Source organism: Artibeus jamaicensis, unplaced genomic scaffold (genome assembly GCF_021234435.1).
Source record: "Artibeus jamaicensis isolate MK-2021 breed Jamaican fruit bat unplaced genomic scaffold, CSHL_Jam_final scaffold_369, whole genome shotgun sequence".
In the NCBI taxonomy this organism is placed as follows: domain Eukaryota; kingdom Metazoa; phylum Chordata; class Mammalia; order Chiroptera; family Phyllostomidae; genus Artibeus; species Artibeus jamaicensis.
The window spans coordinates 2,821,943-2,845,413 of NW_026522042.1; the positions used below are offsets into that span (position 1 = coordinate 2,821,943).

A 23,471-nucleotide genomic window follows, 5' to 3' on the forward strand; every position below is an offset into this window, starting at 1 on the left:
GAAGAGCAGGAACACCGACCCCATTCTGCTCCGCGCTCTCCGAGTTCTCCCGCTTGGGGCCGGCGAGAAAGGGGCGCAGGGCGTCTCCTCACGGGTGACCTCCTTCGGGAAAGGCCCCGTTTCCTCTTGGTTGGAAGAAACCCTTGGTCCGTTAGGTCGGCAGTTTTCTACCCAGAAATTACTTATTTCTGTGACTAGAGTCAGTATTTGTGGACCGACTATGTGCACAGCACTGTGCTCAGGGCTTCAGCACCCGGGGATGGGGACACCGCTGGGGTCCTCGTGTGGACAGGAGAGGGGCCTGGACAGCGCGGCCGGAACTCTCGGCCCGAGCTCCGCTTTGACATCGGGGCAGTTTGCAGCCCGTCTGGGGACCAGGAGGGTTTCCCCGGCCTGCACCAGAAGGGTCGTCCCCTGCCTTTCTGGCGTCATTCTGGTCAAAACCCTGGGGTGGCTCTGGGCTCCCCTAGGGGTCAGGATGTCCCTGGACTTCTGTCTGAGTTGACGAGGGAAAAGCATTTCAACCCCCTTCTCCAGCTAGGAAACAGGCCCCAGAGGACCCGTGGAGTCCCGGAGCCAGACGTGTCGGTGCCGGCGTGGCCCCAGTGGTCGCAGGCTGCCCGTGGCGGCCCCTACCTCGTTATGTGAATGTCGGCATCGTACAGCAGAGGGATTTGGAAGCCGACTGAATTGTCCGCCGCGTTTGCCTCGTCGCTTTCGCTACGGAAACAAGCATCAGGGAATTAATTACTCAGAGAGAAGTATCAGAAAAGCCACCCACTGAACACTTCCTTATGCTTTACCTTAAGGCTTCGAAACTGACGGCCGCCTGATTCTGAAGGTTTTGCAGATTGAAGTCAAAGTTGACAGTAAATGTCACCTGCACATGAAAGTAAAACTCATCCATGAGTGATGCTCCGGACTCGGGCCAACATGAGAAACAAGTCTCCCACGGAAGTCGAGCTCCCCCCCTCCCCGGTTTAATTCAGAATTTCATCTACCGCAAGCTTCTGAATTGGTAGCAGGGGTAAGTACCTGTCCACCTCGCTTCATGCCTCACTTGCAGGCTTGCAAGGGCTGAGCTTTCAGTTGACACGGACCAGGGCTCCCATCTCGGGCATGTACGTCCACGTGTCCGAATTCGGAAGCTTTTGTGTGGATGTGAAATCTGCTCATCAGGGGTCAGCAAAGGACCACTGGGCCCCGGGGGGCGGCACTGGGACCAATGCTGGTCAACGTGCCCATCGAGAAAGACCTTCCCCTGTGCTGTGTGTTTGGAAGGAACTGCCTAGGGAGAACCTCGCTTTCTTTAGTAACTTAAAGAAAACTTTCAGATTTTAAACTCTTCCTCTAAATACGTCACCGGTTATGTCGTGATGCCTATAAAATGGTGGCCCCTCCCAAGGAGGACGGCATGTTGGGGTGTCAGCGCTTGTGCCAAGGAGGGGCTGGCATGGGTTCGAGGAGGAAACGCAAGCTGTACCTGCTGGTCCCGCTTCAACGCAGGGTAGCCTACGTCGCAGGCCACAGACTTCTGAGAGGACGCAACCTGGCACGTGACTTCTGTCCCATCCCCCTGCAGGAGAGCAGGAGACAACGAGTCATTAGTGGGTGACGCGTGTGTGCGGGCCACCTGGGCATTGCAGCGGCAAGATGGGTTCATACCGGAGTAAGCTTCTGTCCCCCAGGACACAGGCATCGTCCAGGTGGCTAAGAGGCTGTTTCACGGCTAAGCAGAACACCCATGAGCCACAGGATTTACTTTCCCCAGAAGGAAAGCTCTTATATTTCCTAAGCACATAGGAACTTGAATCCAATATCAGAAAGGCTGTCTTTAATGTATACTTTTCTCCTAATAGGTTTGAACTTGGTAGTTTCACGAGAAAAAAAACAAGATCATATGCTGGTGTTTGTTTATATTTTAAATAATCTAAAGACTCTTTTTTTAGCTTCCTTTCCTTTTCTCTTTACAGTAAAAAGCTGTCATTTTGCATAGGAAACTTAAACGCCGAAGTCAGAACAGGTTGAGGACCCTGGATCCATTAAGTCCACACTGACTTTAAACTGGATGAGATGCTTTCAGAATTCCTTTGTCAAGCAGGTGGCTAATTTGGAAAATCTTAGCTTTTCTCTCTTCTCCCTTTCAAAGCTCGGTGGCCTGGGAGGGCCCGGGGAGCATTCGTGGTCAAGTGCACTCCTGGAATAGCGATCAGGCTGACCCGATTAGGTGACCTGGCAGGAATGTGTCGTCCTGGCAGCCACAGCACCATGGCTGGGCTGTGGGACTCCAACTGCCTGGAGCGAGTGCAGCCCCACCCAGCGGCCGTGCCACGCAGGTGGCCGGGGGTTACGCCGGGACTGCAGCCACACGGCGAGTCTCGGGGCAGAGGGAACGGGCCTAGACACAGAGCCGGCCGGTCCTCCTGGGGTTTAACTCACCAGGAGCCACCCAGTCGGGACTGGCAAGGGACCCCGGGAACACGGACGCCACCACCTACCGGCATGGACATGGACGCAAAGAACAAGTTCTCTGAGAAGTCCACCGCCAGCCTGGTGTTGTAGGCGCTCTCCTTCTCGTTCTTCAGCATCACCGAGAAGGTCAGCCTTCTGTTTTGGTTGCTGACAATGAAGGGTTGTCCTCTGTTAAAAAGGGGAGAAAGGGGGAAAGTCACCGCGGGGAAGAGGGGGCTGGTATTCACACACTTCGTTCACTTCCCAAACAAACTCTTCCCATTTATTTTGAATACTGAGAAAATTGCTTAATGATAAACTATTTCATCGCAAAACGATGCTGACAATAAATAAGGTGCTATGGGGCTTTCTGCTTCGCTGCCTTTAATGATGCTGCAGGAAAAGGAACCACCTGAGTATGGACGGTTTAATGCCTCTTGTTGCCTTACAGCTACATAATGGTAGAAATTGAGATTTAGGTTTTAAAGGTTTTGAATATTTCTTTCGTAAAAAAATCTCCATAAACATTCACTTGAATAACGCAAATGAATGTGTCCTTTATTTCTACATTTTACACTGAACTTTACTTTTTTTAAGATTCCATTTACTTACTTTTAAAGAGAGGGGAAAGGAGGGAGGAAGAGGGAGAGAGACACCCATTAGTCGCCTCTCACACGCTCCCAACCAAGGACCTGGCCCACAACCCAGGCATGTCCTCCGGCCTGGAATTGAACCAGCGACCTTGTGGTTCAGGGACCACGCCCAACCCACTGAGCCACATCGGCCAGGGCTGCACCGGGCTTTAAAGGAAGACTTACTGAGCAGCTGGCACCTGTTGGACCGTGAGCACTAGGTCGGAGATGCACAGTCCGTCCTCTCCGCAGTCCTTATAGAAAGGGACCTGCAAGGGGGAACAGTCCCAGACACATACACGTGAGGACACGCAGCGCGGCACAGCACACACGGCATCATGCCATTCACGCGAGGCTCAGAACCACACCAAACCGAACAGAGTCTTAGGGAGGATCTGTACGCGTTTAGCAACATGGGAAAGAAAAGCAATGATCAGTGCCACATTCAAGGAGATGACTCCCCAGGGGGATGCAGGTTTGCCGGGGGTGGGGGGCCCTGCAGGGAACTTCACAGCTGCTGGTAACGTTTCACTTTCTAAGGTGTTTGCGTTATTGCTCCGTATTTCTCCAATGCGTGTCTACGGACCCCCTTCGGTGGGCCAGGCAAGGCTCACCAGGCTCGGGGGGAATGGGGCAGAGACCAAGGAGGACAAAAATCTCGGCCTCCGTGGAAGTCACATGCTGTACACACAACCAACTGCATTTCATTCAGAAGGTTAACAATGTAAAGGCTATGCCCTAAGCATGTGTCAAGCAGCCTCGAGCTTCGAGAAGCTCAGTGGGAGTGAACTTGAGGCCGGGCGGCGGCACTTACGCTGAAGACCTTGGCGGTCTCGGAGTAGGCTTCGAGGGCGGGGCTGGAGCCCGGGGCTGCCAGGCTGATGTTCACGCACAGGTCCAAGGGGCTGATGATGTCCGAGGGCTCCTAAACACACGCGCGTGTGCACACAAACACAGGGTCAGGGGATTAGCACACAGAAGCTTTAAAACAGGGGTGTCCGACCTTTTGGTGTCTCTGGGCCACACTGGAGGAAGAACAGTTGTCTCGGGCCACACGTGAAATACACAATGACATGTCATCACAAAAGAATCTCATAACATTTTAGGTAAATTTATGGTTTTGTGTCGGGCCTCATTCACAGCCATCCTGGGCTGCAGGTGACCTGTGGGCCACAGGTTGGACATCCTCTACTTTAGAACAAGAAAATGGCCACAGTCTTGTTGCGAATTTTCAAGACTCTGGCTTCTTCCCTTCTGCCCTAATTCCGTTCTCCACCTCCCCACTACTAAGAAACCTAAAGACTCGGGTTCCGTAAAAATGAGAAGCAGCGATTCTTGGCTAATCCTCAGTAATCTCATCACATGTGCAGAGGGGATCATAGATACTTAGAGGGTACGTCCAGTTTTAATGCTCAGAAGACCCCTGTGTCAGTGTCTGTCTCTCAGGTCATTGGCTCTGGCCTTTCCACTCCCATGGCCAAGGCCTGGGTGTCCCCAGGGGTCCTGAGCAAACCTCAGGAAAGGAAAACCATGGCCTCACAGGGACGGTGCTCAGGGTGATGGAGAAGGTTCCCTTCCTCAGTCAGAACCTAACTCTGCTCTACAAGGCCCGATCTGGGGGGTGCCCATACCAGGAACCAAGCCCCCCAGCTTTCAGCTCCAGCCGACTGTTAGGAGCTGCTCTCCCCTTGCACAGGTAAGATGCTGCACGCCTTGGCCGGTAGTCACGGAACCAAGGCCACCCGGTACACCCTCTGCACCTGGTCTTCAGTGTAGGGGGTGGGGCTGGCTGTGTTTCTCGGGACTTTGGTTTCTGAGGCACCCTGCCCAACGAAAAATGTAAAAATGTCCAAATGGGGCTGCGAGTGCCGTCCAGCAATCCCCGAGCAAACACCCTCCCCGTCCTGGTCAGGAGAGAACCAGGCACCGATGGGGCAGACCGAGACCTGACTTCGCCTTTTCCGGAGTGGTAAGCGCTTGTTACCAGCTCCGCTGATGGCAGGGACTGCTCCTGTCCCCAGCCCTTTGGAGGCCCGGCTCCAAGGAAACACTTCCTCACCTGACTCAGGACTGGCACGAATGACGGACCTCGTATTGGTATCAAATATGGTGACAGCTGAAACACTATCTCCTAGCAACAGAAACAGCCTGCAACTTCTGAAAGCTTCTCACACGAGAAGGAATGGAGTCTCGTGTGAACGACTGGGCCCTCTCGTTCCCCGACTATAGGTGACACGTTTCATCAGAGCCACCCGTCAGCTCAGGGAGGGCAGAGAATGGAAACCAGCCTGTTTCCCTTTAAGTGACGGATACAGCTGGCCCCTGAATGACAGAAAGGTCCAGACCTCCGCAGACAAGAAACCTCTAACTGGAAAAACGCACAGCTGAGCTTGAGGCATCCGCTGGCTATGCTTCTAGCTTCTGTACCCAGTTGGCATCTCCTGTGATGTGGCCTGTGCATGACCCATCTACCCTGGAAATAGCTGGGGGTGCCCCCAAAGCCTGCATACTCCTTGACCTTCAACCCCCACATTTCTGGGGGGAGGGCCCAGAATACCCACTGTATAAAAGTCTCCTTGGCAATTCCTGTGCATCTCACACTCTCTGACAACCACATTGTAGAAAAGTCCTTAAACGGCTCTTTCAAAGATGGTTTCCTGAGTAAATTACACTCTCAAACAATTATGTGGTTTCCAGGGGGAACTATGTATATAATTCATAAAGTAAATTTCCTGTTGGAAGTTTTCTCCTCTTGCAAAAGCATTTTCCTATTTGGGAGATTTTCTAAATCCATTTGAGTGAGAGGAACTGGCCCGAGATTAGAGCCAATCATTTGGCCCCGAAACTCTACCATCTGTCACCTTTGTTAATGAAATCCAATCATGGAAAAACAGTTGAAATCGTTCTTGTCAGCACCTTAAAAATGAAGACAATTTTTCTGAGATAGGAAAAAATGTCAAAATAAAACTTATGGTCAACCAAACCTGCCTGTTAAATATCTAATAAAGCACTCTGTCCTGATGTCTTTAAGAACCTTGTATTTAGCCCTGTTTAGCCTCCCAGATGAAATTTAGTGCCACTGACTGATTAATAATGGAGTGTGACCATGATACAAGCAAAGGAAATATGGACCCCGCTCCTAGAACAGAAAAGCTTTCATTAGAAAAACAGGCCTTTCCTGACTCCTCATTTCCACTGCAGCTGGTCCGGGGGATCAGATGGGAGAAGTGAGAGGGAGGGAAGACACTGAGGCCTCACCTGTATGTTGATGATGAAGGTGGAGCAAGTCTGTGCTTGACGGATGACCACGTTCTTCTGCAGGGTCCTCTCATTGTTTTCCTTGAACAAGCCCCTGGAGGTGACTCTGGACGAGTACAGGTCTGCGTCAATTGTGACGTTATACGTAATGACTATGGTAAAAATCATAAAAGACGTCCTTACAGACTTTTTCAAAGGAAAAAGCATCCCAGTTTTAATCGTGTCTTCTTGGGTGAAAGACAAGGAAATATAAAAACAGCGATTCTAGCTCTGGTGACGTATGTGACTATGGATACAAAGAAGTGTGACTCAAAGAGACGTGGCTGGAGTGGGGTGAAGTCCAGCAGAACAGCCACCAGCTGCTGGTGACGCTGGTGGAGTCAGCCCCTCACACTCTGGCTTCCAAGTGTCATTCGGAACACGACGGCACGAAAAGGAAGAAACAATTACTGAGCGCCCACCACGGAACACATTCTTCCACGTTACCTGACTCGAGTTCCACAGCTCTCTGGGAAAGAGGGCATCGGTACCCTAGTTTTCGGACAATGAACAGAATGAAAGAGGCCAATAATTCACCTCAGTTCACACAGTGAGGGCAAGAGCCGATACAAAATCGGGTGATTCGGAGGCCAGAGCCCATGCTCCTGCCGTCTCCGCAGGTGCGAGGGTTCACTGTACTCCAGGGGGAGCTGAGTGCCGCAGGGGAGCATGCGTGGGGCCGGGCGTGTCCAGGCGCTTTCCTGGGGAAAGGCACGCAGCCTGGCAGCGACGAGGTTCTGATCAGACGCTGTTGGCGTCCTCATTCTGCTTTTACAAGCGGTGTGAGTGCAGGCAGTGTGTTCAACCTCTTTGAACCTCCACTGACTCATCAATAGAACAGATAACGACACCAACCCAGGGAAGAGGAAATGGAAAAACCAATATGATAAAAACTGACGTCCGAAGCCAATGTCTAGCCCTGGCTGGTGTGGCTCGGTGAATTGAGCACCAGCCTGAGAACCAAAGGGTTGCTGGTTCGATTCCTAGTTGGGGCACATGCCTGGGTTCTGGGCCAGGTCCCCAGTGAGAGGCGCACAAGAGGCAACCACACACTGATGTTTCTCTCAGTCTCTTTCTCCCTCCCTTCGCCTCTCTGAAAATAAATAAATATATTGTTTTCAAAAAGAAACCAATGTCTAAACTCTCACCAGCTGAAGTCTGCTGACCGCAAGCTAAAATCGAGCAAGATCCGGCACCATTCGTAGCACCAACTGGGTAACTCGATCTCATTTTATTACGGTCAGTATTTTAAAGGTTGAGTAGACTTCTGAAAATGTTAACTGCAGATGTTACCTTTAGAATATCTACAGAAATGTTGTATGATTTTTCTTGCTCCAATGACTTAAGGAGATCAGCAAAGAAGGATAAAACATAAGAGAGTCAAGTGAACTAAAAACATGTAGTAAAAATAAGGCAAAGGAAAAGCGACGATGAGGCGGTGATCGTGGCCAGGACCCAGTTAGCACACACGATGCCACTGTTCCGTTTCTGTCCCTAGCAACTTGGGGAAGGCGGCACGGAGTCTCGGAGGCAGTAACTTTTTATTTCATTAACCTTGAACCTGCAGTGTGAACCCAATGCAACAGATAATGGAGACCCCACACTTCACAGATCCACACGTTAAGGCCATGAACACGGGAGTCACATCGTACATACTGCATGTCTGTGTGCACTGGCGTTATCAGGGAAGGGCAAAGGTGCCCAATAAACAGGGAGGCACCCAGAGATGCCAGACTGTGCGCAGAAGAGAGGAAATCCTCTGAGGGCAGGGACCCTCCTCCCGCCAGGACAGGGGACCCGTCGGCCATTTCCGCCACCCGACATATTTTCCAAACTAATCTTTGAGACGGACTCTTCCTCCTGTATTGAGATATCACTGACTTGTGAGAAACACCGTATACGTTTAAGGTGTAAAAAGTAGTGACTCCGTATCCATGTATGTTGCAAATTGGTAGTCACCGTAAGGTACCCACAACGCACCCATCACCTCGCAGTCACGACTTTATTTTCTGTGGGAATTGTCCCCCAGACAATGACTACAGTACTGCTGAGGACAGTCGCCAGGTTATCTGTTACTTTGGGCCACTCAGCGTGCCCACAGTTGCGCAGGTGGGTGTGCAGGCAGAGCTGGGTCGGCGTTTGAGTGCGAAAGGAATGTGCCAGACAGGTGTGAAAATGGGGCAGTACGGACAGTGTGCCAAGAAGTGACCCGGACCGCTGCTTCACGTGCTCAGCCTCCACGCTGACAAACAGCCTGCTTCTCTGTTTTCAGTCTTCACACGAGTTTGTTTGTTTACTGCGGAGTGAAACACCTGGAGGAGCTACCGGCGCCTAAAGTTTAGGGCCCGAGACGGATGCAGAGGGGACAGAACCCACAGGGCAGCAGCAAAGAAGGTCACCAACCGAATGTGAAGCCGACTGCTGCGCGTGGCAGGCACCATGGCGGGCGGGGTGGGATGAGGGGGCAGTGTGGCGATGAGGAAAGACGTGAGAGAGGAGGCGGACCCCAGCCAGGCCCCGAGATGCCCGGGCCAGTCCGAGAGACAACACCAATTCCTGCTGACAAGGGCCCACGGGTTTCCTCCCTGTCCCCGGCTGAGAACACATCTCAGGCTTCTACTCAATTCTGTGGTTTTAGAAAACGAAAGACACAGGGCGAGAATTATGTGTCCTTTTGTGTGGCTGTCACCATCTCGTGCTCACTGAGTCCCGAAGAGCAGGGCTGATGTCTGGTACTCACACCGACACCTCTACCCGGCCACGGCACAGAGGCCCACGGGGGCGCAGGAAGGGGAAGTGGGGCCAGCCCAGGTTTCACGGAGGGGCCTGGGGGGCAGAGACACCCGAGGGGTACAGTTGGGTGGCCCCGTGACTATGGCATAGAGGCTGCAGCTCCGTGCAGCAGATTGTCCCCTGTGGGGATGACGGAGGAAGGCCACTCGGGGTGTCCAACCTTCTGGCCTCTTGGGCCACACATTAAACACACAAACACTAACAAAAACTGAGGGGCCAGAAAACAAAAGGTTTTAAGTAGATTTACGATTTTGTGTTGGGCCACCTTCATAGCCATCCCGGGCTGCATACGGCCCACGGGCTGCGGGTTGGACACGCCCAGAAAGCTCCCCGCCCGGTGAGCCCTTCCCAGGCACAGCGCATATGTGGCAATCGAAGTGTCTGCAAGTAAAACCCTCATTTCTTTTGGTTGCAAACCCAAAGCGCAAGCTGCATTCAGGACTGAAGGCCTTCAAGCAAACCTGCCTCCACACGGGTTATTGCGAGTCCACTCACCCACTTGGCTGTCCTGCTCAGGGGGCCTGAACTTGGCGCTGAAGCAGAGCCCCAGGTGCACCTCGGCGTTCTTGTTGGACAAGGAGATTTTCTCTGGTGTGAATGAGGCATCTATAGACACATCAGCGATACTCTGCGACCTGAAAGATGCAGTGGAAACAGGTCGATGGCCGCGCTGCTGGGGGCCACACAGGGGACCAGGGCCACCGTTTCCAGTTATGCTCTCCACCACTGTCTCGGCACTCCAGCAGTATTTTATATCGGAAAGCTCTAAGATGGTGGAGGGGTCATGTTTTTTGTTTTGTTTGTTTTTATCCTCACCCAAGGACACTTTCAGAGACAGGGGAAGGTTGCGGGTGGGGAGAGTAGGAGTGGGGGAGACAGAGGGGCAGGAGAGAGAGAGAGATTGAGCTATGCGAGAAACATCGATTGACTACCTCCTGTCTACACCCCCAACTATGGATCAAACCCATAACCTAGGTAAGTGCCCTGACTAGGAACTGAACCCGCAACCTTTTGGTGCACGGGGTGATGCTCCAACCCACTTAGCCACACCGGCCAGGGCCACCTGGGCAAGGTGCTCCACCTGTGAGCTCTCTGAAGGGCTCTCTATACACGTGGCCCCATTGCTTCTACAACACGCCCATGCAACAGGCAGGACAGACGTCGCGGCCACTCAGCAGAGGAGAGTCTGAGACACGAAGACGTGTGCAACTTCACTGAGTGACAGGTAGCAGGAAATAGTGGCACGTGAGCTGTGAGAGCCCACGGCGCCTTCATCGCATGCCCGGTGGGATTTGTCCTTCACCAGGCGACCCCTTGTACACCCCTTCAGTGATTTACAAAGCAGCAAGCAGACATCGATAATTTCCCTGTTCCTAAACGGACTCCAAGAAGACAGAAAAAACATTTCCTTTTAATTTCAGGGTGTGAGTCTGTTGAAAAGTTATTTTGATAGTTTCTCAAGCATCTACCAGGCCCCCGAAAAGCAGCCAGAAAGCGTCTCGTGAGCGACGCAGCCTGCCCACACACCCACTCAGTCTGCAGTGTCTGGGGGGGGTCTTGTCATCAGGTCCTGGGATCCCAGCACTTGTCCCAGTAGGAATGGCAATTACTTTGTCTTGTCTTTAAAAAATTATTCTCAGGCCCTGGCTGGTGTAGCTCAGTGGATTGAGCGTGGGCCTGTGAACCAAACAATCGCGGTTTGATTCCCAGTCAGGGCACATGCCTTGGTTGCAGGCCCAGCGGGAGACACACAAGAGGCAACCATACATTGATATTTCTCTCCCTCTCTCCTTCCCTTCCCCTCTAAAGATAAATAAATAAAATCTTTAAAAAAGTAAACATTATTCTCAGGAAGTCACCCAGAAAAACCTGTCTCGGCACCTTCTAAGAATGAGACCACAACATGCCCTTGACCCAGCTTGACTGAACTTCAATAAACTGACTTCATGTGTCTTGACTGTTTTAAAGTATCAAAGTCGCCTTCCAGGAGAAAGGCTCGGCCACCGCTGGCTACAGGAGCAGCGGGACGGGAGCCCACCCTGGTGGCCACGGTGACGTCCACTGGAGGTGGGAGTCCTATTGCTTGACGTCAGTCACATGTCACGTCATTACACCCTGCACTTTCCAATGGGGTGCGACTCTTCACTGATTTAACTGATTTTATTCAGTAAACGCTTCCTTGTTTTTAAAGTCTTAAACCTGACCCTCGGGTTTCATTTTTCCACACAAAGATTTCATTAAAACAATGCATTTTGTGCTTTAAAACCACAAGTGAGACCCTCTAAACAGAATCACCGCACTGAGAAACGACATCCTGTGGGCTTTTTGTTCCTCAGGCACTTGGACACCGAAAGCACGTTTTTCAACAGCAACAGTGAGCGACCCCCGGGGACTCCTGATCGAGCTCTCGGTTTCTCTCTGATTCCCTTTCCGCACCGGCCCTGCGTGCTTATTTTCGTCCTTGAACCACATGGCCCCCGAATCCCTAACGGTCCCTGCTCCTCAGCTCCTCCGGGGTTCACGGGGAGGTCACTAGACCTACATAACAGCTTCTTGCTGGTGACTAATAATTCTGAAAGGTGCCTGTTAACCACACGAGGAGCAGCACCCCCCTCGCGTGGTCTGAGCGCTCGGAGTGTCTAGGCCACTCCCCACAGGCTGCCCGGAGGCCCTGGGCGGAGTGAGGTCAGGCTGCTTGGGGATCTCAGGTCCCTGGGTACCGCTTCCTGGGCTTTGTCTGTGCCCTGCTCGCCTCCACGTGCACAGAGAGAAGAGGCCCCGGAAGCTGATGTGGAGCAAGTGGTTTCTATCCCCTACCGGGGGAAATGCGCTCCTTCTATGCCGACCAAGACACCTTGGTGTCCCAGCGTCTCCGACAGCGCAGAGCATGTGGTGTTCCTGCGTGACCGGCACAGCGGTCTACCTGCTTCTCAGGCCTGGCGTCTCCCGCTGCCCCGTGCCTGGCTCTCCCCGACTCACCAGAGCTGAACCACGCGCCCGAAGGCGCCCACGGACACGTCGGTGATGGAGTCCCCATTGAGATCTCCGTGGCCGTCCAAGGACCTGCCGAAGAACTGCAGAGGGCTCCGGAAGGCTCTGTCGGATCCCAGGATTTTCTGAAAGGACACGCGTGACATGAAATTACGGGGCGCAGCAACTGAGACGGACAGCCCCTCACCTTCTCTACACGGCCACGCCCAGGGGGCCTCGGTCTCCGTAAAACCCCACTGATTTTTCAGGCTCTCCTTATCTGATCTTTTTTTCATTCTTGAAGCCACGTTTTCATCAGAGAAACAGCACGAATCTTTTAACATAAAATCACAAACCAGCAGTTGCAGTGGAGGAGCAGCAGCTTGGGAAGGAGCTGATCAAGTTCAAGTCCGAGTCCAATCTGGCTTCCCTTCCTTTAGGTCTCTACTCCAAGGTGCTTCCCCTCCCCCTCTGAAACACCTGATACCTCCCATCCCCAAAAGCTTATTCCCTGTTTCATTGAAAGTATTCCTTCTCATTTATTACTATCTGGAACTCTTTATCTTATTTATCTTATTTTTCCTCTGTCTGGTCCACAAGAGCGGATCAGTAAGATCCGAGAAGAGCAGACGTTCGCCCGGGTCTCTGCAGCGTCCGCAAAGCCTAGGACAGTCCTGGCCGTTGGTAGGAGCTCGCTGAGCAGTGACCGAATGAGGGGATACGTGGAGATGAGATATGATGAGAGGGGATACGTGGAATGAGGGAATACGTGGAATGAGGGGATACAGCTGTAAGATGAGAAGCGTGGAGCGGAGGGTCCGGGTAATTGCCTGTTGCTCTGGCACATGATACCAAAGCGTGAACACGCCGCCATGAAACCCACGCCTCACCTGGGAGCACTTCGTGCGGATGGTGCCCTCGTGGCCATTGTAGATGTACACGGCCCCGGAGTTGTGGTTTTCCAGGGGCGCCCCGACAATCACATCGTTAAGGCCGTCCATGTTGACATCCGAGAGAGCCGCGATGGCCGAGCCGAACCGAGCATTTTCAACGCCCTCGGGGCCTTCCAGAAGCTGGTGCCAATTCAAAACACCCTTGCAAAGGGAAAAGGGCAGGATTAGAGCCAACCTGACCGTGTTTGCAATGAAAATTTACAGCAAATGATGGCCGAGCCGATTTGCAAACTGGTAAATGTGCCTAGAGCTGTAAACCTCGAACTCAAAATTCTCCAAACCTGATAAGAATTTCAAGTAATAACTTTTGTAAGTGAGGTCATAGGACGTGGGGTCATAAGTCAAGGTGAAAGGAGGGAATTCTCCTTAGTGACACAAACTACCTAAAATATCCATTCCTTTATTTCCTTTCCCCCTCAGGATGAACATCTTTAACTGTTTCTAAACCTCTCGATTTAAAATTTTTCTGGTGAAAATTGAATGTTCTGGATACAATTAATGTACAGGCAAAATAAAATATAATACCTTAATTTTAGACCTTTATATAAAACTTACTATACAATGGCATCATTATAATGGTATAGGAAGTGAACAAAGAGACTGTTAATATACATTATAAGAAACACTAAATAATCCCACCCAAAGGAAATCCATTTCCTTGTGAAAGACACAGATGTTGCGACAGGTTTTGAAATGACGAATGGAAATACGTCATGACTTCACAAGAAAAGCAACACTGGTCACCATGGAACTGGATCAGTGCTGATCCTTTCTCCTCCACAATCACCCTCTGGAATTGGTTTGCTGCCAAGTTTGAGAAGGTACTGGATCTTCTCACCTTCTGCAGTTAGTGATAATTCAGAACAGCTGACAAGCAAGAACTATTTAAGAAACTGAGATCTGGTACCTTTTCAACCAAATAGGTACGCCCTTTCCTTATTAGATGCTCAACTATACATTCTCTATAGTCTTTAGAATGGTTTTAATTGCTTCTGCTCAAGGTAATTTCACATTAATTTAAATAAGTAAGTCAGGGCAAAACACCACATCAATAACACAGTATTTACTGTATCAACAGCAGCTCCTCTTCTCCCTCCCTCTTCTCTGTGGTCATCAAATTTCCACATCACGGTCCTTATGTGGATGGATGTAGAGAGCTTTGTCTTTGAGTTGGAAAAACTGTTCTTCTGTGTTAGAGAATGCTGAGTTCTATGTGCAAGGACTGGAAAGTTCAACAGTTGAACATGTACCTAAATGTTACACTAAGCAATGGAATTTCCTGACTAAATGAATACAGAAAGCGTCTAGGATTATACGGAGGTTTCCAAAGTGCCTGGCACAATCTGCCCATTTCAGGTGACAGGTTAGTAAGATTACTTTGAGCTGTTATCATTATTTCTTTACAGCAAAGAAGAATAATTGGGTAAGGTACTTGGAGAGTACACAGATGTTTGTGTGCGTGCATGTGCGTGTACTTAAAAATGATATGCACTCACAACGACTTTATTTGTGTAAGAGAATACATATTAAAGACCTCTTGTGGAAAATGTTCGTGCGTAATACATTAAGTTCTAGATTCATGTAATTTTAAAAATTACAACTAAATGGTGACATCCTTAAAATGAAGACATACGATCCATACTATACATGAAAATCATTATTCAGTGATAATAGATTCTCTTTAAGTAAATGCAAAAGTGCAGATTAACTCTTATTTACCAAAACTAACACTGATAAAGCTGGCGCAGCGGTTTTGTTACCTTCGTGATGGTAAACAGGTAGACCCGCCCTTCCTCCTTCTTCAGGTCGTTCATGTACGTGGGCGCCCCCACCAGGAGCACATCCGTCACGCCGTCTCCATCCACGTCGACCGCACACAGCACGCTGCCGAAGTAGGAGCCGATCTGGAGCGAGACAGCACAGCCACCTCAGGATTCCTGGGACCCGCACCGTCCTGCTATCACACTGACCTTGTGCTTCCTCATTCGACAAAAGCAAAGTGGGTGCTTACTCCTGGGAAGGTGCTAGAAACCTACAGATGGAAAACATCCCCTTCTCTCAGGCTGCATCATCGTCACATACTCAGCTCTTAAACCGCAGGGTACACACAGACCACCAAGAAAATACCTGTAAAAATACTGATTCCTGAGACCCACTTCTAGGGATTCTGAGGCAATGCCTGGGATAAGGTCCCGAAAGCAGTATTTTTATAAACCCTCTGGGTGTTTCTGATGCTGGTGGGTCAAAGGCCACACTTGGCAGCCACAGCAGGTGTGTTCCAGAGAAAAGGGGGAAGAGGAGAGAAAGGGGGAAGAAATGCCGTGTTTCCGTGGAAAAAGGTGTTCTAATAGAGGAGAGGACCAAGTATCGTGTGGCCGGGTCGCAGGGAGTCAGGAAGGCTTCGGAAGATCGAGTATTGCAGGCATGGCATCCTTAAAGACGCCAAGGAGTGTTCCGAGTGGAGAGGGGCAGACAACGTGGGTGAGGTCGGTGTCCCTGGCCTGATCGGGGACAGGAGGGTCATCCCTGGACAGGTTGGGGTGGGGCAGTTAGAGGGAAAGGAAGTGAAAGGAGACAAGCGAGGAATCCGAATGCTCGTCCCATTCGGGCGTGTTCGGCGCACGCCCCGGGAATACCTCTGAAGCGTTTGGAAACGAGTAAGAAATGATTTCTTCTGCAACACTTTCATTGTTTTTTTTTCCTTCAAAATCAAAGCACCCTTTTACAAAATATTAAAGAGGAGGGAAAAGTATGTGACCACAACTGGTCTGTGGTGAAGAAAGTTGAAGACTCAGGTCTTCCTAGTCCTGGAAAACCCAGAGACCGTGGGATTGGAGTCACTCCCACAGAAGAGAAATCTGCGCAGGTCGCTTTCTCCAACACGGGGAGAAAATTTTGGGGGGCCGTTGGAGACCCATAATGCTCATCACTCATAGGTGCCTGGGCCACGGGTCCAAGCTGCTCAGATAGAGTCTATCTGTCTGCTCACCTTTGCTCCCAAGGGCCGCGCCCAAGACAGTTGGAGCCATTTACTATGAAACTGTCACACCTCAGGGGAAAGTGGCCGAGAGGAGAGTCCCTTTCTGAGCGACGGGACCCCACTCCCTTCTCATTATTTCTCCTCCAAACCCTCGGCTCCTGGCAGGGGCTTGCCCACTGACCAGTGGCTGGGTGTTCATCGTTGCGGCTAAATGATGCCCCGAGTTCTCAACCCGGGAGTTGAAAGTGTGGAGTAGCGAGTGGACAAACGTCACAGGCTATGAGGCCAGCTGGGACTGGGTTTGGACGGCAGGTCCACCCGTGAAAGCGACGTGACCTGGGACGCTAGTCGACCTCTGCGGAGCCTGGCAGGAGGAAGCGGCAGGTCCCCTCGCTGCTGGGAAGACTTCGGGGACATTGGAGCAAACGCAGATGGCTGAGTCACAGGGCAGGCCCTGAGGGAGCGCCGGTCTCCCCCCGCCTGCCCGCCTGCCCCAGCTCTGCCTGCAGTCAGTGTCACCTGCTAAATGACGGGCTCTTTACCTGGTCGCCTCTGTGAGCCTGAACAACGGTGACGTTGCCGCTCTCGCTGACACGGTACAGCACTATCTGGCCGGTGTAATTTGCCCGAGGAGCACCCGCGACAAAGCGGACCCCCTTTCCAGTAGAGATGGCGGCCACAGAGTAACCTAGGAGAGACGGGGTCACGGACTAGTAGGTGGCCCGGACGGGCTCCCCTGGCAGAGGCGGCCAGAGGCCCCTCGCAAGAGCTGCGAGGCGCAGCTCCGTGTCCCGAGCCTGCCACCCAGGGCACATCCAGCTGTTTCTGGGATGAGCTGCACCTGCACTTTGACCCACGGCCCTGCCCTGCGCAGGCAGCACATCGGACTCCAGGTTCTGGGTTGTCCCTCCCACCAGCCACTCATGTACCCGGCCTGCCACGACTGTTTCTCTAACGAGTCACCAAATGGGTAAAAAGGGAGAGGTGCAGAGTGGGGAGAACACAGGCCTGGGAGTCGGACAGTCCCCCCCGCCCCCCGACGCTGGATCTCTCACCTCGAGGCAATTATTAGGCTCGCTGGCTCTCAGAGGCACAATGGGGACGATGAGATCCCCCCTCTCAGGGCCCCCCTCCAAGGGCCACTGGAAGGGTCTCAATGTTCATGTAAATGTCTGTTGACAGCTCAGGCGCTGCCCCAGAGTAAGTGTGCAAAACCAGAGGCGGCCTGTCCTGGGAACAGAAGACCGAGGACTCTGAATTTATGCACGACCATCGCTCGCTGTGTTGGCTTTTAGAAACCATTTCCACTTTGGAGAAACCCAGGACCATCACCACCCAGAGAGCCAGAGGAGATCAGCGAGTGTAACACAGGTTTCGTTAAGGGGTTATGGGCTGAGGTCTGGTTGGAGACACAAAGACTGTATAATAAACGAATAAGTAGATGACAGTTAAGGCCCTGCTGAGTTGACCCTGAGACCCGGCAGCGGCTCGTTGACAGGAAGGGGCGTCAGGTTTCGGAGCCCGGTGCTGCGTGCCTCACCTAGGTAGGAGCTGTGGTTTCTATCCTGCAGAATCTCCTCGAAGGCTTCCTTGGGGAAGATCAGACGCCTGTGAGGCATCTGCTGAACCACGGTTCCGCTCCAGTCGTAGGCGCCGACGGCACCCAGCATCAGAACATCCTGGAACAATGGAAAAACGAAGAGGGCAACAAATCTCCTTTAAACATAAGAACTCAGCACAGGCAGAACGCTGAAATCAGCTGCCTTGTCTAAGAAAAACCTAAGCACGATGAGGTGATATCACACAAATGTCTGTGATCTATTACAGAATTGCTGTTGTGCTGGGAAATGAGCCTTCCCGCAGTCACACTCCCGTGGCTTTATTTGCTATCATGCACCACATAGACAAAGCTCTATAATGAGCGATAATCAGAGGGGCGTACGGCCAAACTCAGACCTCCACTGGAAGCCGCCCGTTGGCGAAGTCCGAAGTTGCGAGCCTTTGGGGAGGAGTCACCAGGAGCCTCCAGTCTCAGGGACTCGCAGAGAAGCGCCCAGTGGGGTGCAAGGCAGCTCGAGAAACAGGAAATGCGCCCCCATCATCTCTCTCCTGTCCCCTCTACTTGAAAACAGCACAGCTACACAAGCCACATTGGTCCTGCTACATTGGTCCTGACCAGTGTGGTTCAGTTGGTTGCAGCATCATCCCATAAACCGAAAAGTGGCCGCTGGGACTCCTGGTCAGGGCGCATGCCCGGGCTGTGGGTTTGCTCTTCGGTCTGGCCTCGTACAAGAGGTGACTCATCAGCATTTCTCTCTCACATCAACGTTTCCCTCCCTTTCTTTCCCCCTCACTTCCTCTCTCTCTAAAAACTAACAAATAAAATCTTTTTTAAACAGGGTGCCCATTAGATGGGTGTGATAGCCCATCTAATGTCAGGGAACTGCCACGGGCCAGCCCCGGTGGGGGCGGGCGGAGGACGCCAGCTAGTGTGGCCGGACTGTACCCTGACCTGAATAGTCAAACCTGCGAGTTTTTGAAGAACACAGGGGTGATGGAGATGGGATTTATTATTTCTAAATTTTTGATCTTACACATCAGGAAAAATTTTGAACTGAAAAATATGAGCCATTAAAAAATAGCAAATTGGGCAATGCTGGATTTGAGAGCAGGAGACCATGTAACCATGTGAGTGACCATCGTAAATCCAGGATTCAGAATCTAGGGAATGGCAAGGGGCCTCAGGGAGACTCCAAAGCCTTCAGAAGCTTGTGTTAAGAGTTCTGTCGGGGGAAGACCCATGACTTGTACAAGTATCTCTGAAGACTGGTAACCCAGGAAGCGTCAGCACCTTTACCTCCAGGGAGAAAATGGTCCGTGTTTCTGATGCACTCTGCTGAGTGCACGCTGCCCCTGAGTATTTCGAGGTGTCCCCTCCTCCTGCTGCGGCTCCCTCACAACCCCGGGCAGACCTGGACTCGGAGGCCTGGGAGACGGCTGTTCCGGAGAACAGCCTTCCCTGAGCTAAGAAGACGTCCCGCCTCATCACGCTTTCCTAACTCCTTCCCTTTTCAACTGTTTCCTGTCTCCACTCTCAGAGGGAGACGTGACGACTCAGCAAGGACGCTGGGGACAAAGATCAGTGGCTTTGATCAGTGGCTAGTTAGTTAGTCCAAAGGAAATTCCTGCAATGATAATACCCCGAATTAACGTCGTGCCCATTCTGAGCACTCAAAGGCTTCCTTGTACATGATCATCTTTTTTTTTGCATACAAAATCCCTGTGAAATCGGGAAGGGAAGGCATGATTAACCCTTCGTGTTTAGGTGGCAAGTCAGCAGCACAAGTAGTTATGACTCTGACTGGGAGTCATAACTGTAGGTCACCAGGTGGCTGTGTTTCCCAGGGGAGGGGCACAGCTACCACGCCCACAAGGGTTGGGTCTAATGACACCACAGCAGGAAGTCACACATGATATACACACGTTTTCAGGAGCGTAGTCTGCGCTGAATCCCACTTGTGACATTTCCATCTGGAACTTATCTCCTCCTTGAACAGTGCCTGGGAAGTGGCAGTTTCCAGAATTAGATGGCAGTCATCAATTCTGAGTCGATTCTTCAATCACACACACACACACACACACACACACACACTCACACACACACACTCCTGAGGTTCTGAGGTTTGCTCACAAATACAGAGCTGGCAGGTCGGAGAGATCACTAAGGAAGTATCCCAGCAGACGTGGAAATCCTCACTATTTCCTCAGCAGAGCTTCACGTTGTCATTACTCTTGATTACGTAGGAACACGCTTATTGACATGAAGTTTCAGATGGCAAAGGACACTCAATTTAGGGGATGGGGGAGATGAAAACTGAGCCGATGGCCTTTTCGAAAATAGCCTATCATTACTAGCTAAGAAATTCTCTGCACTTTCAGCTTTAAATATTGGTACTAACATTTAGCTTTTAAATGTCGGAACTAATAAGTGTGCGCCCATCTCAGGTGGCAGGTGATGTGCGGTGCCCACGATACTGACAGGTGCGGGGGTCAGCCTGCAGGGACCAGCAGTCAAGGCTGAGCAGGAATGAGCCCCCTTCCCCGGGGAGTTTGACCCAGTTCAGCACATGCGGTGCCTCCAACTCAGCCCCAGGAGACTCAATTAGCATCGTTTCCACACATCGTGGTCACAATGGGTCTCATTAATCCTGGCAAACATAGAGCTGAATTCTTGGAGCGCCATTTTTACAGCGAGGAGACCAACTGTACCCCGCGACTCAGTAGCTTGTTTAGAGGATGTGATCATTGACGCGGCATGAGTAGGGATCATTCTCACTACAGTGCCGCAGAGCTGCCCCCAACCTCGTCCTGGCAGGTAACACACACGCTCATTTGTAGGGAGCTTTCAGACGGCATCAAGGTTGTTCACACTCATGCCACCACAGAAGAACAAAATTATGACAATAGGCAGCCAAATAACTTCATTCCAGGGCATGTGAGATTTTGACAATGATCTAAACAATTCTGGAGCCCCATGGGACATTTAAGAAGCAATATGACTTTTTGGATAGGACTTTCCAGTGGACAATTAGGAGACTAAGATGTGACTTAGGAATGAATACTGAGTTGATCCAACTCCCTTGGACCTGGTTTCAGAAGCAGTACTCATTATATAGTAGGTGCTCAATAAAATATGCTATTTACTGCCAGTAGTTATTTGGGTTCACCGTAAGGAGCCAGGTCTGGGGTCATATGGGCCTTTTTCCCAACTGGAGTTTGTGTCCCAGTCGTGTCTACAAGTGACATCTGGAACACGGGCCATCTCTGCACTGGCTGGACCTTCTGGGGCCGTCAGTGTGCTGTTGTCGATTGGACAGATGCCTCCTTGAAGCCCTAACTACTGACAATTTTCACCGCATTTTTCTAATTTTAAAAGGATACATGTTTATAAACAAATCCCAAAATTTGTGAAATTAGGTAACACAGTGTTAAAAAGTAAAACTTCTTACAATTATAAAAACACCAGCGCCAAAAGGTAAGTTCTTCCCAAATGTTATAGAATTTATAACGTCATCAAGTCTGAGCTTCTTGCTTCCCCATAGTCAGTCCAAAATTAAACATGACTAATCTCTGTTATCTTTTACACACCAAGTCACAGGGATTTAATTTATGCTTTTAAATAATTGGGAAGATGTTCTTATGTTTCTTGGCCATTTGTATCTCATCTTGTGTAAGACGCTTATTCACAATATCTGCCTACTTTGCTTACTGACTTGTAAGAGTTCTTCTCGTACGAGGCACACACGTGACCACTCACAGAGCAAGCATGCGGCCAGAACTGCGAGTTCTTGGAAGGGGTGTTTGGAAGCAGGCAGCTGCGAGGACTCCTTTTACCTTCGATGCTGAAAATGTGCTCTCCTATCGTTGCGGCCTTCTCCAGTAGGCCTGCCTCGTCGGACACATTGAAGAAGTATCTTTCAGTTGGAATGCTGGCAATGGCTTTAATTTCTTTTATTAAGTTTTTCGTATCAAGGGCATTTCTGTTTAGGTACCCTAGAACCTTGAAAAGAGAGGGAGAAGGGGGAATGGCCATTGTCACCGTGCTTCAGTGTGACCCGCAGCGGTCTCTGGGCAATTCCTGACCATCACCGACCCTCTGGACGAGGGAACCCCACCCCCCTGATTGACAGGACTGCCACCAGCAAGAAGCAGAAACAGGGTAAAAAAATTCTTTTACATCAAGCTTTGCGAACCGATGAGAAAGGCAGTCTTGGGAAGTGATGTTACAAAGGAACATGTACCCATCCATGGAAGGATAACTAAAAGAAAGCACTTAGCCCTGGCTGGTGTGGCTCAGTTGGCTGGACGTTGTCCCACAAACCAAAAGGTCGCCAGTTCAATTCCCAGTCGGGGAACAGGCCTGGGATGCGGGTTCAATCCCCAGTCAGGGTATACACGGGGGGCACCCAATCGGTGTTTGTCTCTCACCTCAACAGGTTTCTCTCTCCCGCTCCCTCCCCCTCTCTCTAAAGTCAGTGAGCATGCCCCCCCGGGGAGGAGGCACAGAAAGGCACTTACTGCTATGCCGAACCTCAGGATGTTGTACTCGTTACACTGCTCGATGACGTCTTTCAACATGGAGCCGTCATGCGACTCCCCGTCGGTCACGACCACCATGACCCTGGTCGCGCCTGGCCGTCCCCCTGCCTCCGGCGTGTAAGCGAAGTCCCTGGGGCAGACAGAATTAAAGACTCACCACCAGCACAAGACGTTAAAACGGGGGCCTCTTCTTGGGAACAGACACACAAAACCACTCTGAGCCCAGCCCATCGTGACTGAGGTCTTCCCTCCACGTCAGCCTGGAGACCTGCTGAGGGCTGGCAGCTTGTAGAGGAACATAAACATGGAACTCTTGCTAGGCCACAGAAGGAATTTCCATGGGTTCCATGGTGTGTGTTACGTGTGTGCACACGTGTACTTACATCAGGAACCCTTAGAATTACCTTCTGATAAAATTAAATTCATTAATACTAATCAACATCAAAAATACTCGAAGTTGTCAAATTTTACTCATCGAATCGGAATTTACTTTTTCAATGCGATTTTTTCTAAAGCAGGTGTATGCAGTAAAAAAGCATTTGGAAAGACATACAATGAAGACCTGACACGGAGCTCCCATCCTGAAAGTGCTCGCTAGTTTCCTGTCGTGTGTCCCAGAAAATGTTCTGTCTCCATGGATATGGGCTGTCCACCCCCGAAACCAGGGTTGTCCAACCTCCTGGTGTCTCTGTGCTGCGCTGGAGGAGGAAGGGGTGTCCCGGGCCACATTTAATACAGTGGGACACACAGTCACACAAAGTCTCATTGTGTTTTACATAAATTGACGGTTTTGTGTTGGGCTGCCTGTGGCCCACAGGCCGCAGGTGGGACTCCCCTGCACAGGGCGTGGTCGGGAGGGGAGCCTTGGTGACAGAGTCCTTTCCCTCCGTCAGCAGGAGGGACACCCTCACTCCTTCTCCTTCGCCTGCCGGACGTTGCAGCGTTGGGAGGTGTTCCAGCTGTGGAGCCGATTCCCGGTTTCCGGGCGTTTAGGCCACTTTGAACTTCTCCACTAACGCTGTAATAAACGCCCTTGTGTATCTGGGTTTGCTTTTTCAAACGTACATGTACAATTAAATAACTGGAACAAGGCGTATATACATTTCCAATTTTGACAGGTAGTTCCAAATGGACCTTCAAAACTTTCAAGTGATTTATATTATCATGAACGTATGACAATACATTTCCCTGCCTCCTTTCCTTAAAAATGAAGATTGTTTATTTACTTTTATTTTTTAAAGATTTTATTTATTTATCTTTAGAGGGGAAGGGAAGGAGAGAGGGAGAGAAACATCA

At 50.9% G+C, this 23,471-nt stretch overlaps 1 protein-coding gene across 1 annotated transcript in view; it reads right to left on the reverse strand.

The window, feature by feature from the left end:
- The window catches only part of ITGA2 (integrin subunit alpha 2), a 79,864-nt gene that overhangs the window by 17,606 nt on the left and 38,787 nt on the right, over positions 1-23,471 (reverse strand). The window contains exons 8-23 of the mRNA XM_037145114.2: positions 22,155-22,305; positions 21,471-21,636; positions 19,560-19,636; positions 17,617-17,755; positions 16,619-16,764; positions 14,857-15,000; positions 13,034-13,237; positions 12,153-12,289; positions 9,669-9,808; positions 6,342-6,493; positions 3,898-4,008; positions 3,270-3,352; positions 2,499-2,640; positions 1,484-1,576; positions 804-880; positions 637-720 (exon numbers count right to left, since the gene is read on the reverse strand). Of these exons, the coding sequence (XP_037001009.2) occupies positions 637-720; positions 804-880; positions 1,484-1,576; positions 2,499-2,640; positions 3,270-3,352; positions 3,898-4,008; positions 6,342-6,493; positions 9,669-9,808; positions 12,153-12,289; positions 13,034-13,237; positions 14,857-15,000; positions 16,619-16,764; positions 17,617-17,755; positions 19,560-19,636; positions 21,471-21,636; positions 22,155-22,305 (2,046 nt within the window). The remainder of the gene's footprint in view (positions 1-636; positions 721-803; positions 881-1,483; positions 1,577-2,498; positions 2,641-3,269; positions 3,353-3,897; positions 4,009-6,341; positions 6,494-9,668; positions 9,809-12,152; positions 12,290-13,033; positions 13,238-14,856; positions 15,001-16,618; positions 16,765-17,616; positions 17,756-19,559; positions 19,637-21,470; positions 21,637-22,154; positions 22,306-23,471) is intronic.